General features: G+C 37.6%; 1 protein-coding gene across 1 annotated transcript in view; it reads right to left on the bottom strand.

Annotated features, from left to right (window-relative positions):
• LOC127177453 (Fc receptor-like protein 5) overlaps positions 1-11,317 on the bottom strand; it is a 118,753-nt gene extending 107,436 nt beyond the window's left edge. Inside the window, exons 1-4 of the mRNA XM_051129736.1 lie at positions 11,287-11,317; positions 6,149-6,184; positions 5,542-5,814; positions 290-562 (exon numbers count right to left, since the gene is read on the bottom strand). Coding sequence (XP_050985693.1) covers positions 290-562; positions 5,542-5,814; positions 6,149-6,184; positions 11,287-11,317 — 613 coding nt within the window. The remainder of the gene's footprint in view (positions 1-289; positions 563-5,541; positions 5,815-6,148; positions 6,185-11,286) is intronic.
• Between the last annotated feature and the right edge of the window lie 8,061 nt (positions 11,318-19,378).

The following is a 19,378-nucleotide window of genomic DNA, read 5'->3' as shown; positions in this document are numbered from 1 at the left end:
TTTTTGTTTGAATACATGTCATTTACTAACTGGATGATTTTCTCTCTACGTACAGTATCTGCCATATGGACATCACCTAAACATAGTCACTACTAAGCTTCTCCTAAATGTAATATAGAAATGTAAATTTTCTGTTGCTTCGCAACGATTTGTATTGTGAAAAGTGTTATACAAATAAATGTGAATTGCTTTTAACTGAAAACTGTTCTGGATCTGAAATTGAGAAATCACCCATTGATAACATGTTAAAAGTGTGTTTGTGTGTGTATGAAGAGATGATCAAACTCACCTGATACTGTCAGTGTAACTGCATCACTCATTTGTGACCAGCGTGATCCTTCTGTCTCTGATCCATTACAGGAGTATTTACCTGCGTCAGACTCAGTAACAGAACTGAATGTGTGTTCCTGTCGATCACTGAAAACACTGGTTGAACCTTCTTTATACCAGTTGTAGCTCCAGCTAGTGACTCCTTCACCATATATGTCACATCTGAGAGTGACTGTGTCTCCTCTGAATACATGTTGAGCAGGTTCAGTGGTCACTTTGGGTTTTGGTCTTTCTGTACAATGACAAAAATAATATGCTATTTTTGTTGTATGAACACAGTTTCTTGATTGTAAAACATGTGCTGAATCAGATTAGACTGAAATTTTGTTATCAATAGTTGTGCTTCACTATTCACTACACTACTAGGTGAATACACTTTTCTTTCTCTCCCAAAATATAAGAGAGTTTGTCTATGTGGCTTGCTTGCTGGAATTCAGGCACAATTTGAGCTATTTGGGTAAAATAAGTGTCTCGGATGTTTTTATATTTGCTGCACTCCATGAGGAAGTGAGGTTCATCTTCTATGAGTCCATCTGTGCATTGAGAACACAGTCTTCGCTCTCTGGCTCTCCAGCTTTGTTTGTTTTGGCCTATCTCTACATTCAGACTCTGCTCACTCAGACAATATTTCTTCAGGAGCTTTCTCTCATGTTAGTCTTTAATTATGATCAAGTAAGGTTTTAGAAACTAACCCAACATAGTGACCCAATATGTGTAACCCATCTATTGGGTTAAAAAAAAAAAAAAAAAAACTCATCTATTTGTGCTGTGCATAAATAAAATAGGTGCATTTTCTGCTCTTAGGGTCCCATTCACCAAGATACCTACTCCTTTACCCCCACCCTTGAATTTATACATTTACTACATCAGTGAATAAAGTCAAGTCTCGCCCTCTAATTTTTTTTACATTCTAAAACATGTTTTGTATGTCTCCCTTATCAGACACACTCACTTCATGTTGTGCAGTTTCTACTAACGAGCTGATGAGTTGAATCAGGTGTGTTAGATAAGGGAGATATATAAAATGCTCGCAGGACTGGTTTGAAAACCACTGCTCTAAAATATGTCACATTACATAGGTAAGCCATAACTTCTGTTACATGACTTTAAGGCTACTTCTACACTAATCCGGATAAATCTGAATACGGCGTTTTCATCTAAAAACGCTTCGCGTCCACTCTATCGTCCACGCTATCATTTTCAATCGTTTCCGAAGAGTTGTTCATCCACCATAAAACGACTGAAAACGCTTACGTTCCTGTACTGCGCATGCGCGAAACGTAAGACGATTCAACCTGCGTCATTTCCGTCTGCCGTTTATTTACTTTACAGCTCTTTGAAACGCTGTGGCAAAATGTCGAGGAAAAGCACAGAGTTTTTTAAATGGACTGACAATAAGGTGGAGTTGTTGCTGCCAGTAACACAAGAGTACAAAGTTGCAAAAGCGAGCGAGAATATAGACTGGGAGACGTGCCAAAACAAATACGCCGAAATATTGGACCGCCTCAAAGAACAGTATCCTGTGGATGACATTGCTTACCCCCACAGTAAGGACGACCTCACAAAACTCATAATCACAACAAAATTAAAAGCTATAAGGCTTAAGTACAGACACGCGGTAGACTCCGGAAAGAGAAGCGGGCATGGAAGAGTAGTACTCCTGTACTTTGAACTCTGCGAACAGATCTGGGGTGGTTCTCCAGCCGTCACCACCATTAACTGTGGCATCGAAACAAGCGGCATAAACAACCATAGAAGCACCACCGATGACAGTTATCCACCGGGCTTAAACGAAAGTTATCAAATGAAGGACAGCTCATTAAACTTGCACAGGAAGATCTCAAGCTGAGGAGGCAGACATTTGAGAGAATGGAGGCTGCAAACAGAGAGTTTTCTGAGAACATTGGCAGACTGACATCAAACATTGAAAAACTTACAAATTCAGTTACAGAGGTATTTCTGCTAATGAAACAATCAGTGGCCCAGACTCCATTTGTTGCACTACCACCACCACCACCACATGACAGCTCACACCGTCAGCAGCATGGTTACTTCTATGCTCCAGTTGTTGCCTCTGCCCCCTCTTCAGCAGCAACCATGAAGATGCTGCTCCTTTATCGTACACTGAGCATATTTACTCTGACAAAGAGTAGTCATGTCTTTAATAAGCCAAATTGCTTGTTAAAAAGAACCTTTATTTGTTATTGTTGGTTTAATTCTAATGGTTTAATTCTTTCCTGTAGCCATGGCTACAACATTAGCCATGTGTTAAAGTTGTTTTATGGACTTTCATGGTAATGCTCTTTTTTTTTTTTTGTTTTTCTTTTTTTTTTTTTTAATGTTGTTGTTTTCTGACAGACATTTAAAGTTCACATAAAAAGGAAAAGTTACTTTTTGGACATTTTTAGTTTCAGCCAGTTCTGGTAAATTCATGCTGACAATGCCTAAAAAAGCGTGATTTCATTTTCACTGTTCTGTTTGACAGAGTGGATTTTTCAGCAGTAACACATCAACAAGCATTTTTTTCATCTGCTGCATATGTTGATGTTCACAAAAACTAAATTACACAATAAATAAAGAATGTTTATAAACAAAATACAGTTTATTTATTTATTCAGTGAGTAAACATTCCGTCTTCTTTGAAGAAAAGCTATCTGGAGCATGTACAAACTGATATTAATCTTTAATAAGGCTGTCAAATTTGAGAGCAAACAAAACAACTGCTGTACAATGCCGTCCGCCATCTTAGTTGAATTGGTCACATGACTGCATCATATGACTAAAATGCGTCATGATTTTCGAAAGCCTCCGTTTTCAAATTTATCCACTTTGGAGAGTGTTTTCAAAAAGCTCCGTTTTCCTTGACCAAAAAACACCGTCTCAGTGTGGACGGAAGGCCAAAACGGAGAGAATAAGATGCATTTTCAAACGAAAACATATTAGTGTGGACATGGCCTAAGATTGCTAAGCAGAGCAGGACACTAATTATGAGATGTTGTGAAATCAAAAATCAAAATGGTAGGATCCACTAAAAAAAAAGTAAGAGCTTGATTAGTTGGTTCAGGTGTGTCTAATTGGGGCTAAAGCTAAACTCTGTATGACACCTCCCTCCAGGACCGAGTTTGGGCACCCCTGGGTTAAAACAATGTTAAGATACTGACAAACAGTACTGTTTTCTTGGACTCTGACTCCGACTCAGACTTGAGTCCGACTCGGCCCATTTTGGACTCGGACTCGACTTAGGTGGACTTACCTCCACTTGTTACCAGTGTTTTTCTGCAACCACTATGTACCTGTAACTGTGACATCTACTCCAAACTGGTCTATAGGCTCAGCTTTTTGAAAGTGCAAAAAAAAAAAAAAATAAAAAAAAAATGGCCGATCGTTTCGCTAGATGAGACCCTTCTTCCCCGAGCTGGGATCATTTAGAGCCCTTTGAACTGCATTTAAACACATTTTGAAGTTCAAAATCGTCAAGTCCATAAACAAAATAAAATACAGTAACCAAAAGTGCTAAACACAGTCCAAAACTCGGCGACTAGCAAGAGGAAGTCCTAGGCTTATATACAGTGTCTGATTGACCGGTCACGTACAATAGCATTTTAAGGACAAAAAACAAAATATATCATCTTAACGATGTCTTGGTAACTGCAGTATAAGCGGAATAATTGACTTTGGTCCATTGAATTCTTAGAAAATAAAGCCTGTTGTCATTACTTCTCACATATTTCATGAGTTTTCGCTCAGTATTACAGTTTTTCTCAATCAATTTGACACATTTCTCCAAACTCAGGTCACTGTTCTCAAAACAGTTAACACAGTAAGCTGAACACTTTGTAATTGTCCTAAACAGATTGTACGTTTTCATTAATTTCATACAAATTACAAATCATGCAAATAATTTTCTTCTATAACCTTCTTACAATTTTTCTCCTATGATGCAAGTGCAGCAAAAATATTGCCCCTTTAAACTTAAAAACTGTTTGTGCTACTTTTGGAACTAACTACAGATCAGTCTGTTACAGCACAGTGGTGGATATATATATATATATATATATATATATATATATATATATATAGTTGTCACGAATCTGGTCGATGTTCCGCGGTCCGCTCTCCACCAGATGTCACTCTCACCTTACCACACACTGACTGTTACATTACACCCCGGACTACATCTCTCAGTATCCATCGCGCTGATTGTGTCAGCACCCGTGACCAATCAGCAGCACTATAAAAGCCCCGGACTTTCCCCATGCAAGCCACGGAGTGTTGTTGTTGGTATTTTCCTATTGTTAGCATTCTCTTGTTTCTAGTTCCCTGTGTTTAGTTCCCTCGCCTGGCTTCTCCATTTTGACTGTTCGCCGCCTGCTTACTGGACTCTTGCTTGTTTTATTGGATTATTCTCTACGACTTGCCTGTGATATTCCTGTTTGCTCCTGTTTCGACCCTGCCTGTTCGACCATCTATCTGTCACGTCCCTTTAATAAAAGCTCGCAAGTGGATCCGCTCGCCTCTCGCCTCTCACTCCACGTAACAATAGTGATAAAATGTACTTTTAATAAATGCATTACTAGAAAAAAAAATTGCAGTGCTTTATTTTGCTGTAAAGTTGAACTGTTTGGTTTGTGTTTGGATGTCGATTGAGAAATATATATATATATATATATATATATATGTGACCCTGGACCACAAAACCAGTCTTAAGTTGCTGGGGTATATTTGTAGCAATAGCCAAAAATACATTGTATGGGTCAAAATTATTGATTTTTCTTTTATGGCAAAAATCATTAGGAAATTAAGTAAAGATCATGTTTCATTAAAATATTTTGTAAAATTCCTGCTGTAAATGTATGAAAACTTAATTTTTGATTAGTAATATTCATTGTTAAGAACATTATTTGAAGAACTTTGAAGGTTATTTTCTCAATATTTCGATTTTTTTTGCACCCTCAGATTCCTGATTTTTAAATAGTTGTATCTCGGCCAAATATTGGTCTATCCTAACAAACTATACCTCAATGAAAAGCTTATTTATTCATCTTTCATATCATGTATAAATCTCAATTTTGGAAAAATGACCCTTACGACTGGTTTTGTGATCCAGGGTCACACATATATATATATATATATATATATATATATATATATATTAATATGCACTCAGTAATAACATGTTAAACGTGTGTATAAAGAGATGATCAGACTCACCTGATACTGTCAGTGTAACTGCATCACTCATTTGTGACCAGCGTGATCCTTCTGTCTCTGATCCATTACAGGAGTATTTACCTGCGTCAGACTCAGTAACAGAACTGAATGTGTGTTCCTGTTGATCACTGAAAACACTGATTGAACCTTCTTTATACCAGCTGTAGCTCCAGCTAGTGACTCCTTCACCATATATGTCACATCTGAGAGTGACTGTGTCTCCTCTGAATACATGTTGAGCAGGTTTAATGGTCACTTTGGCTTTTGGTTTTTCTGTACAACAATTAAAATAATGAGATAATATAATAATAAAATAATAAAGCTGTTTTTTTAGCTGTTTTTATTTGTATACAGTTTTTTGCAAAACACACATGCTATAACAACAAGTGTTGATCTCTAGCTGTTATAGTCACTTATTAAGTGTCTTATAAAGCATTTTACACTAAATTCTCAGAGCAGTTCATTATGTGAGGAAATACACAAATAACACAAATAACTTGTTAAAAAAATGTATTCATTATCAATAAAAATCATAACACTCTTTTCACAGCTAGTTTATAACAGTGTAGAATCACTCATATGTAAATATGTGATGAAATTCACTCACCTTCAGTTTGTCCGGAGTGAATGATTGAAATCAGCACTAAAAACACCAAAAGAAAATGTGAGCATTGAGCTGATGTTGTGTATATATTATAGTAGCCATATGAAAGTATGTTTTTCCTACTTTGCTTGTGTAACGGGTTTTATTTTTAGAATCTTGTGGTGACATACTAAGGGCAGGACACACCTACTGGCGTCGGCACGTCGTTTTATCGCGTACACCTGTGCAGCTCATTATTGGGAGCGCGTGGATATTCAGCATTTTAAAAGGTGTCCGTGTGAGCATTGCGTGCGACTTCTTGAGTGCATGTTAAGCCTCCGTGGTCGGAGATTGTTCTCTTTAATTTCTTGTTTGCCTTCTCCGGGTGAGTTGTCTGCCTTTAGTCTTTTTCGTTAGTTTTAAGTGATAGTCTAAAGAATGCCTTTATCATTAGGAAAGTGTGTGCGTGAAGTGACGAGTGCCGTTCGCAAAGTCTGCTCTAGCCTATGAAATTCACCTAGAAGATAAGAAGTCTGTCTGTGGGTTTTAAAGAAGGGTTCGTTTTTTTTTTTTTTTAATTTTTCATCTGTCCTATATTTGCATTTTAGGTGCGGCCTGAAGGTGCTAGCTGTTGTTTCATATCCCGTATTTGTGGCTGCTCTTTAAATTTGTCTCATCTACCGCTGTCCTTGGCTGTGTTTACTCATCGTAAATGTTACGGTGTCACTACTTTTGTGCACAGCTGACGTCACGGATGAGCTGTAATATTGACGCTGAATTGAAGGGGAGTTTGTATTGATTTGTATTGGTTTGATTTGTCACTTGCCTTAATCATCTTTATACACTGATTTGCCGTGTGGAGTGTCCCCTATATTCTGGTGTTATTTATTGCGGTCTCTTTGTGACTGTGGGTATTTAATTGGTAATTGTGATGAGACCATTTTAAGATTGTTTTTTTTTTTTAATATTGAGTATACCATGGTGTGAATTAATAAATGTGTATCTTTTTGTAAGTCACGTCTCTGTCTTGAATCAAAACGTACCAGCAGGGTTCTTCATATCGTTGTAACTTTTGTGTTAATCAATTAGTGTTCCTTTATATGTTCCTGGGTAATGACCTAGGTGGCTTAGTCGGGTTTTATTCCAATATCCTATAGCCAAGGGTTACACTTGCAAAACATAATTTTACTTTTAAAATTTGTCTAGACAGTAATTAATATAAGTCATATTAAGATATTGTGTGGAGGACTGGATATGTGTCCAGATGAACACCGCAACATCTGTTTTATATTTTAGCGATATCATCATAACAGAGAGACCTGTTTAGGGAACTTGACAGTCTGATCACAAGCAGAAACTCTTACAAACTGTGTACTAGATGAGACATTTTACCAGAAACATACATTATCTGTCCTTGACTTGTTACAGGAAATAAAAAGTTATTAATCCGAAAAATGTCTAAAATTGACTAATGGTTGATTTCTGTGAGTTGTTCTGTAAAGGAATATGTCATTCATTAGATTCTCAGATATTGTTTTCTTCATTAAAACACTTTGAAAATTACAAATCCTGTCATTGTCCTCAGCCAAATTGGACCTACAGCTTTCACAGTTTTGTTATGCTAAAATCTGTTATTTTGTTATCGTTCACATTATTTGAATAATAATAAAAATAATAGAAATAATAAAATGTATGCAATATGCCTTTAAGGGTGTGACTCAGAGGAAGTGACATCATTTGACTGAGGTGAAGCTGCTTACACTGATCAAGGGTGAGTTCTGTCACTGAATTGTAAACTGTCAAAAAAGGTTACAGAAATTCCTTGGTTTCATGTTAATGGTTTTATGCTAGCAGAGTAATAGCAGTTAAAAATGGCCGACCATCAGGCCCTGTCACATCCCTGTGATACGGCCATATATATATATATATATATATATATATATATATATATATATATATATATATATAAAATTGTCATTTATATTTACTTTGAGTAGTGATGACTGTAATTATTACGATTCATACAGGTTGCAGTTAAACAACTTTAGACATTTAGTGCAGCTGAGAGACAAAGACAATGTCGGGCACAACTAAATGCAAACCCTGAGAGAAAGGAGAAACATCTTCAGAAAGAAAGACAGAGATGGAAACAGAAAGAAGGAAAAGTATTCACAAGTCACAAAGACATAGGCACAAATTATGGAGAGAGCATCAGAAAAAGAAAATAGGCTTAACAGGGCTCCAGACAAAATAAATAAATAAATGCAGGAGCCATTGGCTCCTATGAGAAACAAAATTAGGTGCCACCAAATAAACATTTTATTTTTATTTATTTTATTTATTTTTAACCCTCTACTTTTTCAGTCATACTCTCATGTGTTTATGTCTCATCTTTTCTTGTCTTTATCAGCATTTTAATCCATTGTGTAGATGTCCTGGAAACTCTTTTCCAGCTTGAGAACTATATACATTCACAAAGAATTATTACACAGAATCTGTGCCAATATCATGGACCATAACTATGTCAGCATCACCTCAATGCATCCTAAATGTTGTCATATGTCTTTCATCCAGTCTGTTTTTCTTCATTAGTGTAACGCCACGCCAGCAGAGGGAGCCCTCACCCACTGACTGACTGTTGCTGCTCCCTCTGCTGCTTCGTTGGTTACTTCCTGTTTGGTGGCAATAAAAGGAGGCCTACATCAAACAGGAAGCTGTGAAGTATTGTTTTGCTCATGTGGACTCTACCAAGCGTTTATTCCTGTTTTTGTCTTTTCCATGGTTTTGTTTTACGGTCATGGTTTTGTCTTTATTTTCTACCATAGTTCAGTATAGTTCATTTCCATAGTTTTTGCCTTGTTTATTTGTTACTTTTTGGACTGCTCATTTGGATTTAGACCTTCTGCCTGTTGATATTGGATTACGCTATTGTTTTGCCCTGGATGCAACTGTTTGTTTGGAGATTGACCCTGCCTGTCTGATTACGATCTGTATAATAAAAGCTCGCACTTGGATCTTACACGCTTCCTATGAGTCCGTGTTACAATTAGTAACATGCAATTTTTAGTGTTGAATTTTAGCTTTAGATCCTTGCATTATTTTTATCATGTAGACAATCGATTAAGTAAAAATATGAATGTGCGATATAGCGCATAAATTTAGCAGAATGATCCTTTTTATAGTTTTATAGTTCTAGCTGACTGATGAGCTTTTGGACGTTGAATGGTTATTCTGAGTTAAATGAACAGTATTGTTAGGTGGCATTGTTTATGCTTTACACGTTTTCTGCAATTTTAAACACTGGATGAGTGATTACATGAGACATTTTAGTAAGTTGTACTGGAGGCTACATTATAAAATAGCCTACCTTTTGATGTCTATTCATGTTCATTTTGTAATATAGTAGTAAAGAGAAACTGAGGCACTAAACTAAAGCTATTGTTCATGCAGCATTAAGGAGTGCCAAAACCATATTTATTCTTTGAATTTCATTATGGTCATTAAGTTGATACTTTGTTTATTAAAAGGTAACAAAGCATTATTGCGAATACTGGACGGCAAGTGCGCTACAAATAATATGATGTTTACGCACTGACAGAACAGTTACGCACAGACATGACCTCTCTCATGACGCACAATGGAGCTGCTTTCAGCAGTTGTGCTGTCAACGCTAAAGTCCGGCAGAGATGAGGACTGTTTGAAACACGTTTCAAGGCATTATATTCACATTTTAAAATCATAACCTTTTACATTTATGTAGTCGCCACTGGTGACCTGAGCAAAAACTTCACTTACAAATTAATATTTTTGTTCACAAATGCGACTGTTTAGTTGCAGTCTGCAATCAGGAGCCCTGATTAAGAGAAAGGCCACAGTTCCAGGGTCGAGGCCTTCAAGGTTAGAAAAGGCTCTAGTATCACTCACAGTATCACTTCATATTACAACAGGGTGATATCATGTTAATATTTACATTATTAACTAGGAAATGACATGACAATTTCAATTATTACCATGTAATTTCCTAAGTAATAATGTAAATATTACCATAGTATTACCCTGTTATTACTGAGTCGTAATATGATGTGGTACCACAGTTACTTTACATTGAGTTAAATGTCTGTTGATTACATTTATATTGAATCAGTTGTCAGTTATATTCTAATGAATTAGGTCCTTATTATATGTCCTTGGCTGAACTTTACCATAGTCTAATATTACATTAACATTAACATTATAATAGTAATTTTAAACAGGAATGTTTATCAAAAGTTAAATAAAAAAACACAAAACATAACTTTTTCTGCATCAAGAAATGTCGGTCCCGTCATGCCACGGTCAGTCCTGTCACACAGGAAATTATAATATAAAAATGTACTATTTGAGGAAAATTGATGAATTGATCTCTTAAACTGTGTAGATTAAGATGGGGGTATATCACAACGTTTTTGTAAAAATCTCCTATGTAAAGGTAGTTTTTTTTTGACATAACAATATGAGTGCCTGGCAGGTATTCTGTGATTTTGTGTACTGCAGTTGCCTGAAAATTTGCTTATATTTCTTATAGGAATTACAAAACCATGTTAAATGCAATCAGGGACATGTGACCAGTAAGAAAATTATATTTGTATCAAAGAAATTGATTAGGAAACCATTCTAATATATACAGATTTGTCTGTGACAGGGCCTGACATTTTAGGGGTGAAATGCATATAAAAAATGTATTTCATGTATTCCTCCATATGACTCAACATTCAGATTTAAGAATAAGATCTTTTTTCCACCAAGATGGTTTGCACCAAGTGGAAATGTACGTTTCTGGTATAATGTCCCAGATATTTAGTTACAAACTGAATATCTGTGCAAAACAAACCTGCAGAGCTGATTCAACAAACACTATTATAAAGCACATAATAAATAAATAAATAAATAAATAAATAAAAAAGATTGACTGAACAACACAGTAGAGTACATTTCTCTTTCACAAACAGCACTACCTGCACACCTGCTCCCTCAAGCTCATTTTTCATATATCATGAACTACTGTATTTGAAAATCTGAGAACAGAATGCAAAGAAAAAAATCCAGGTACACTAAATCACTTGATCCTATTCATAATTAAAAGCAATTATCATCCACTGAAATACAGAGAAAATAATACTCACAGAGCACAAGAGGAAGTTGACTGAGCTCCATACTGACTGAGTAATGACAGACGGTGAAAAACACAGACTGTGTTAAAGCCTCAAGACTTCCTGATACCTACAGTCAGATCCAACAGACAAATGCCTCATGTGTTAGAGAAAATCTGATTACTTTGATAATCTTCATAAATTGTTCAAAAAAATGTTAAACTGTCTAACGTGCAGTTTTTGACAGATGTTGTCATGATTCACTATCAAACTGAACAGCATCAGTTTTCCATTATGAAAAATAATATTCTTGTATGAACAAGGAAAATGAAAATGAAACAATACTTTGATAGATGTAAATTAAGCAGTGGTGTAATGTAACAAAGTAATAATACACAGCAAAAACCTCAGTGTTAAAGTTAATGAGATAATTAGTTAATGAACTGTGAGATGATTGAGCATTAGTGATGAACACCTGCTGTTAACAAGCAGAACCACAGAAAGAAAGAAAAACAAGATCAGAAAAAAGAGACAAGATGAGCAAAAATACAAGAACTACAACTGACTTCAGCCGCAGCCTTAGATGAAATCAACACAAGATAAAAGACATTAAAAAGGCCAAGTCAATTGTTGGTTATGTTTCAATAAAAACATAATCAGCATATAGTGGCTTGAGAATAATTAGATTTTTTTAATACTTAATTTTGTTGTTGATCACATGAAACACAAAGCTTGATCCAACAGTTTTAAGATTAATCCGAAAGACTTTTGAAGTTTCTTCTTCACTAAAAGCTTCAATTTTCTTTATCAAACAGACTTCAAGAATCAACATATGAATCTCAGCAATGGTGACAATCAACATAAAGCTCCATGTTGCAGTGCATTCTGGGAGAACAAATCAAAACTTATCTCAGCATGCAATGAGAAATAAATTATGCAGCTGAACTGTCCTAGTATTTTCTTTTATTCTTACTATTTGATTTTGTTTTGCTATTTTTGGTGTGACTTTCATTAGTAGGGTGTTTTGTGATGTTCACAGTTGATCTGTTTATGAATATGTTTTTATGAATATGTTGATAAGTGTCTGGTGCGTTGATTTTATTAAGAATTTACATATTCATATAAGAAGTTATACATTATGAATTGTATTATGAAATGTTTTATGAATTATTCTTTACATCATTAATTATTAATTCATGTATCCAAAATATTATCAGTCCTGCTATTTTAACATATAAATTCATATGCTGTTGCTTATGTTTATTTTAATCAGTATCTTGTTCTATCTCTAACTTTGATCCAGACATATATAGATGTTCTTGGAATAAAAAAAGTTCAGAGGGGTGCAAAAGTGTCAAGATCTGTAGGCGTAGTCATCTAAATTTATTACAGTAAAGGATGTCCAGCTCATGTGGGCTCCAGGGGTGATAAACCACAATGCATAGTGTTTTTCTAGTCACGAGATATGCAGTCATGACTGACCTTTAAAAACATTGTGTGCTTAGTTAGACATGAGCAGAGTCGTTGAAGCAGGAAATTGCCACTTTCCTTGTCTGATCTTGTCTAGGGTATAAGAAATGTCTGAACTGCACCCATGACAGGCTTATTCACTTACTTGTTTAAGATAAAAATAATAATAATAAAATACCTTTTGTACTTAAATACAATAACTATCAAATATTTTAAAACTTTTACTCAAGTACTATTCTAAACAGTGACTTCAACTCCTACCAAAGTCATTTTCTGGTAAAATATCCGTACTTTTACTTAAGTATGGCTTTCAGGTACTTTATACACCACTGAAATTAAGAGATTTAACGTTCCTCTTAATTAATCTGGCTACTTAATGATTCAAATAACAATTATTTCAGTACTTCAAAAGAAACTTGTCTAGAAAAAACTGAATTAAATCTTATTGCCCTCAGCAGTCTGTTTGGTTTTCACACCCCGTGGACTGTTTTGTTTTTTTTCCCCATGTATGCCCTTATTTGGTCTTTCCTGTTCCGTCTTTAACTATTACGTCACTGTTTAATCAATTACACCTGTCTCCCTGATTAATCTGTGTATTTAAGTTTGGTTGTGTTCACAGTTTGGTTGTTGGTTCTTGTATTGTTATTCTGTAGTCATTGAAGTCATTTTGTTTATGTCTCTCCGTTTTTTCCTAGTCTTGTTGTGTCATTTTACGTTGGATTCCCTGCTGTTCCTGTCTGTTTCTGTTCTATGTGTGGATTGTCTAAAAAATGTGCATGTTCTGGACCTCCTCGTCATCACTCCTCATTCCCTGTACACCACGATGTGACAGAAGAACCGACCGCAAACAACATGAGGACTGAGGAAGCTTTGTGGCCTTTGCGGCAAGGCGGTAGGAAGTTGGAGCGGTATGTGGAGGAATTCCTCGAGCTAGCTAACCAGCTGAGCTGGCACGACGCTGCCCTAGGTGTGTGTTTTCAGCTGGTGTTGGACGAAGAGACAATCCGTTGCGATCTTCCCGTTTGTGAGTATCCCCTGATAGAACTGATTAATGTAGTCCTTTATGTAAATAGATCTGATTTCGAAGTCGAGGAGGATTACATGTCTCGTCGTCCAACCCCCTCTGAAGCACGCCGCGTCGTGTCAGCTCTGAAGCACATGTCGCGCCAACGGTTCGGACCGCCTGCCCCGCCCTACACGAACCCCCCTGGTCCAAGGCTCCATCTGCTTCCTCAGTCCGGAACACGCTCTGGTTTACCGGCTGTTAATATGGCAAGCCACATTAATATTAAGGACACTATGGATTCTTGTGGATTATTTTCCCCGTTGTCTCTGCTGGTCCCATCCAGCTCTCCTTCATCTCCACTGGTCCTGTCCAGCTCTCCCAAGTCTCCACTGGTCCCGTCCATGCCTCCAGATTGCCCTCCTGAGCCCGAGCTGCCTCCAGAGCGCCCTCCTGAGCCCGAGCTGCCTCCAGTGCGCCCTCCAGAGCCCAAGCTTCCTCTAGAGCACCCTCCAGAGCGCCCTCAGGAGCTGGCGCCGCCCGAGAGCCCTCCTGTGCCTGCACCTCCCGAGCTCCCTCCTGTGCCTGCGTCTCCCGAGCACACTCCTGTGCCTGCGCCTCCTAAGCCCGGCCTTCCTGTACTCTCCGGGGCTGACTATACCCTAAGTTCCCTCAAGAAATTTTTTTGGGGGGGGCTAGTCGCGCCTTACGGGGGGAGGGGGGGGAGGTGTCACACCCTGTGGACTGTTTTGTTTTTTTTCCCATGTATGCCCTTATTTGGTCTTTCCTGTTCTGGCTTTAACTATTACGTCACTGTTTAATCGATTACACCTGTCTCCCTGATTAGTCTGTGTATTTAAGTTTGGTTGTGTTCACTGTTTGGTTGTCGGTTCTTGTATTGTCATTCTGTAGCCTTTGAAGTCATTTTGTTTATGTCTCTCCGTTTTTTCTTAGTCTTGTTGTGTCATTTTACGTTGGATTTCCTGCTGTTCCTGTCCGTTCCTGTTCTATGTGTGGATTGTCTAATAAATGTGCATGTTCTGGACCTCCTCGTCATCACTCCTCATTCCCCGTACACCACGACGTGACATTGGTTCCTTAAAAAGGACATATGTCTTTTATTTTCATTTACAGTTTACACATCGTGGAAAACTGAGCAATGAAATTTGTGAGGATAAACTCTGAACAACAACAAAGGCACAGCAATAGTGCAATACAAAATACAAAAGTGCAAGACAATAGTTGATGTACAACATGATGTTATTCATGGTTCAGTCCCTGACGTCCAGTAAAGGATACATTTACATCTAAAGGCTTGACGACTTTTCACAATATTTAGAGCCACAAACACTGGGCTCATAATAGTCATTTGTTCAGTTTATATATTTCATCAGTTTAACATATCTGTCCCCAAACTCTTTATAATCTGGTTAAGTGCAACATCAAGAGTGTCGAAAACAGCGCAATCTGGTGGTTAGTAAAAAATAAAGCAGCCAAAAGACTAAAGATCTGTCGGAAGAAGCATTCACCACAATTTCCATAGATCAATCCACAAATAAAAGCCTAAGCGTGTGTGTTTGTTTGTTGAATGTATGACTCTGATAAATTAATTTACCCATTAAACAATGCCATTAAATGCCAGTACGAACAGAAGAATAATGTACACATATATTAATTGGATATGGCATATATTTCTTTTTCCTGAAATAATTTGTATTCTTCATATTACTTGTATGATTCGGTATTTAAAAATGTAATTATTAAATAGGTCCCAATGAAAATTAAAGTGAATCGTGCACATGACTGGACAGAAAGTGAGGCTTCTATGAAAGGGATTTCTACGTTAACAAGCCTCAAATCGAGGTTTCATCTGGCATGCCCTTTAACACATGCTCTGATGTCTCGGTTTAAATGTCATTTCACTAGTTGACAGTCATTCAAGATTTAGCGATCCAAACTTGCTAATGATGTGGGAACACAAATTCGAAAATCATATGTTGTCCATAAGAACGTAATGGCATCTCTCATAAAGGTGTGCATCTTTACAAAGTCTAAAATGGTCTAAAAAAAACACTTAGCCTCTTCGCTAACTATCACACAAAATACCATTGGTATACTAAGTCCGCCGCCTCACCGGAAGTTGTACCCACATTCGTTTTTACAGTAGCGCCCCCCAGAAACTTGTGGATAGATTAATCATTATCAGACTGTAGTTTCTTCTTCTTTAACAGATGTAACTTAACAAATTCACCAATTGCTCATTACTTAGAAGACATATTAGGGTTCTTTGGAGATATAATGTTCCAACAAGCCAGCTTGATCAATTACCAAAGAAGAATGACAAAATTATTTAGGAAAATAAGATTTTCTTATCAAAGTGATAAAATGTTGTGTTGCAAAAATAAGTACACTCTCCTGAAAATTTAAAAACATAAAATAAAATAAAAAATAGGAAAAAAAGGTATGTTTAAGACATTTTTTGATCAACAGGTATGTATATTAAACCAAAACTTTTAAAGACAAGTTATTTCCTGACAATTAAAAGTGTTTTATAGCCTACTGAATCATACTCAGACTTAATGCTGGCAGCAATGGAACCACTTGAGAGAAAACTTACAGGAGATTTATTTCTTAACATAAAAGAGGACAATGGTACAAGATGAATACCAAATTATTGTTTAGGTATGAAAATAGAGCAGAAGTAACACCAACATTCAACAATAATGGACTTGTGACTCCTGAAAAAAATCAGGTCTTCACTTTAAGTCTTCAATTAGTGATGAGTGAGTGTTTGCTAGAAAAAGAGCAGGAAAAAAAAAACATGCAAGTGTCTCAGAGTCTGAAAAATATATGAAAAGAGTGACACTTTATCTCACAGAGTAAGATGCAGCCTGCAGAAGTGCAGCCATGCATGGTTGTTGTTACCACTAGAATTACCTACTGTAGCCAAAACACAATAAACTCATTTAACCTTTTTCGAGGCCTATATTAAAAAATATAGACTTCTGGGAATCCATACTCTTGTCTCAAGAGACCAAGTCAATCATTTCGGATCCAAAAGGGTTCAAAATGTTCTGGTGTTGCTAGAGGAGGAGTACAGTGAGAGGTGCCTGATACCCACAGTGACGTTCAGTGATAGTAAAGCTCTTCTATAGGGATGTATGAGCGCTGAAGGTGTGAGGGAGTTGTGCTTTATCAATGCTGTCATGAATTCACACACCACTGTGTGATGTAATACAAAAACCTGAAATAGATAATGCTACCCTCTCCTCATTCTCTGCATTGTTGGGCATTTTTCAAAATGACAATAAAGATATTCATTCTCCCACGGTGAAAATCCTTCAGTGGACATGTATTTCACTCAATCTTAACACTCTTGAGCAGCTGTGGGGGATTCTTTAAAGATGAGCTGAGCAAAACTCCCCATTAAAGATGAGGGCATTAAAAAGGTCGTCCTCCAGGAGTTAAACAGGACAAATGTGGCATTTTAGACAAATTCGACAGGTGTAAGAAGGATGATTTATTGAAAATCGCTGACCATTACGGGATCTCTGTGATGAGGCAAGCATTAAAGAAAACAATTAAAAGTGCTCTTTATCAAAAGCTGGTTGAACTAAACGTGCTTGTGTTGCCAGATGCGGATGATGGTGAGGCCGCCCAGTCGGCTGGTAATACGTGCACAAGGAGCCCTGTTGCGTCGGAGAAGGTGCTGAGTGAGGCTGCCGAGGTGGAGGTGGAGTCCAATGCCAAGGCCGCCTTGCCACCCTTTTACCCTTTCTCTCCTCCTTCCAGCGGGTCTGAGAGCGATGTTCAGCTTAAGGCCCTGCTTGCCCGTATGCAGTTGGAAGTGCTGGAGCGGGCTGAAACGCATCAGGCCGAGATGGATCTGCGCCTCAAGGTCCACACGTTAGAGACTGAAGCTGAAAAACAGGTAAAATTGTGACAAATTGAGCTGGAGGTGATGAAGGTTACCTCTGGCGCAGTTGCGCAACCCAGCCCTGCACCCACTGTAAATGTTGCAAGCGATAGTTCAGCAGCTGCTTTTGATATTAGTAAACATATCGCTCTAGTGCCTCACTTCAGAGAAACCGAGGTGGACACTTACTTTATCGCTTTTGAGCGTATAGCATCCGCACTTCATTGGCCGAAAGAGGTATGGCCTCTTTTATTGTATTGTAAGCTTATCGGGAAAGCTCAAGAGGTTTGTTCGGCGCTACCGTTAAAGGAAAAGTAGGAAAGTTTGCAGTATGAGTCTGTAAAGAACACTGTTCTCCGCACTTATGAATTGGTACCTGAAACATACAGGCAGCGTTTTTGAAATTATAAAACATCAGCGCGGCAAACATTCGTTGAGTTTGCTAGGGAAAAAGGAATTATTTTTGATAAATGGCTAACGGCAAGTAAGGTGCAAGATTTTGATTCCCTAAAAGATTTGGTGCTTCTAGAGGACTTTAAAGGTTGCTTACCTGAAAGGGTAGTTACATATTTAAACAAACAGAAAGTCACATCACTGTCACAAGCTGCTGTTCTTGCAGACGTATTTGTTTTAATGCACTTCTGCACTAATGCAAGCGCCTATCGTGTAAATAGTACAAAACTATCTGCAATGAAAGCAGAAGTTGAGTACTTACTAGAAAATGGTCTTGCTGAACCCAGTTTTAGCCCATGGAGCTCTCCGTGTCTCCTCGTCCCAAAACCAGACGGTACATTTCGGTTCTGTACCGACTACAGAAACTGTCCCAGACAGTTATGCTCTGCCTAGGATAGAGGACTGTATAGACAATCTGGGCGCCGCAAAATTTGTAACCAAAACATTTGTAACCATTTATAACCGCTCCGGCAACATTTTAGCATCTTGTCAATACCGTGTTATCAGGAGTACCAAATTGCAATGCTTACCTTGATGACCTGGTGATTTATTCCTCTGATTGGCAGGAACATTTGACTCTGCTTAGAACAGTGTTTAAATGATTAGCAGATGCATCCTTAACTGTTAATCTTGCAAAACGCGAATTTGGAAAGGCCACAATCACATACCTGGGTAAGATAGTTGGTAAAGGTCAAGTCCGGCCTGTCTGTGCGAAAGTTTCCGCTATTGCTGATTTTCCCGTGCCCACTACACAACGAGAATTACGCCATTTTTTAGGCATGGCTGGGTATTATCGTAATTTTTGCAGAAATTTCTCAACCATTGTACATCCTCTTACCAGCCTGTTAAGTCCTGCCGATAATTCTGTGTGGTCTGAATCCTGTTGTCACACCCCTGTGGACTGTTTTGTGTGTTTTTCCCTGTGTATGCCCTTATTTGGTCTTCCTGTTCCGTTTTCAATTATTACGTCACTGTTTGATTGTTCACACCTGTCTCCCCCTGATTAGTCTGTGTATTTAAGTTTGGTTGTGTCCACAGTTTGATCGTCGGTTCTTGTATTGTCAATCTAAAGTCACTCTGTCATTCTATTAGCCATTTTGTTTTGTCATTCAGTTGTATTTCTTTTGCGTGTGTGTGGATTTCCTGCTGTTCCTGTTCGTTCCTGTTTTATATTGTTAGTTTATTCAATTAATGCGCATTTCTGGACCTCCTTGTCTTCACTCCTCATTCCCCACACACCACGTCGTGACACCTGTCAGCATGCCTTTGACAGTGTGAAGAAT

The sequence above is a fragment of the Labeo rohita genome, chromosome 15 (genome assembly GCF_022985175.1).
Source record: "Labeo rohita strain BAU-BD-2019 chromosome 15, IGBB_LRoh.1.0, whole genome shotgun sequence".
Lineage (NCBI taxonomy): Eukaryota > Metazoa > Chordata > Actinopteri > Cypriniformes > Cyprinidae > Labeo > Labeo rohita.
The sequence above is the reverse complement of the archived record's forward strand: the minus strand, read 5'-3'. Positions and strand labels throughout refer to the sequence as shown.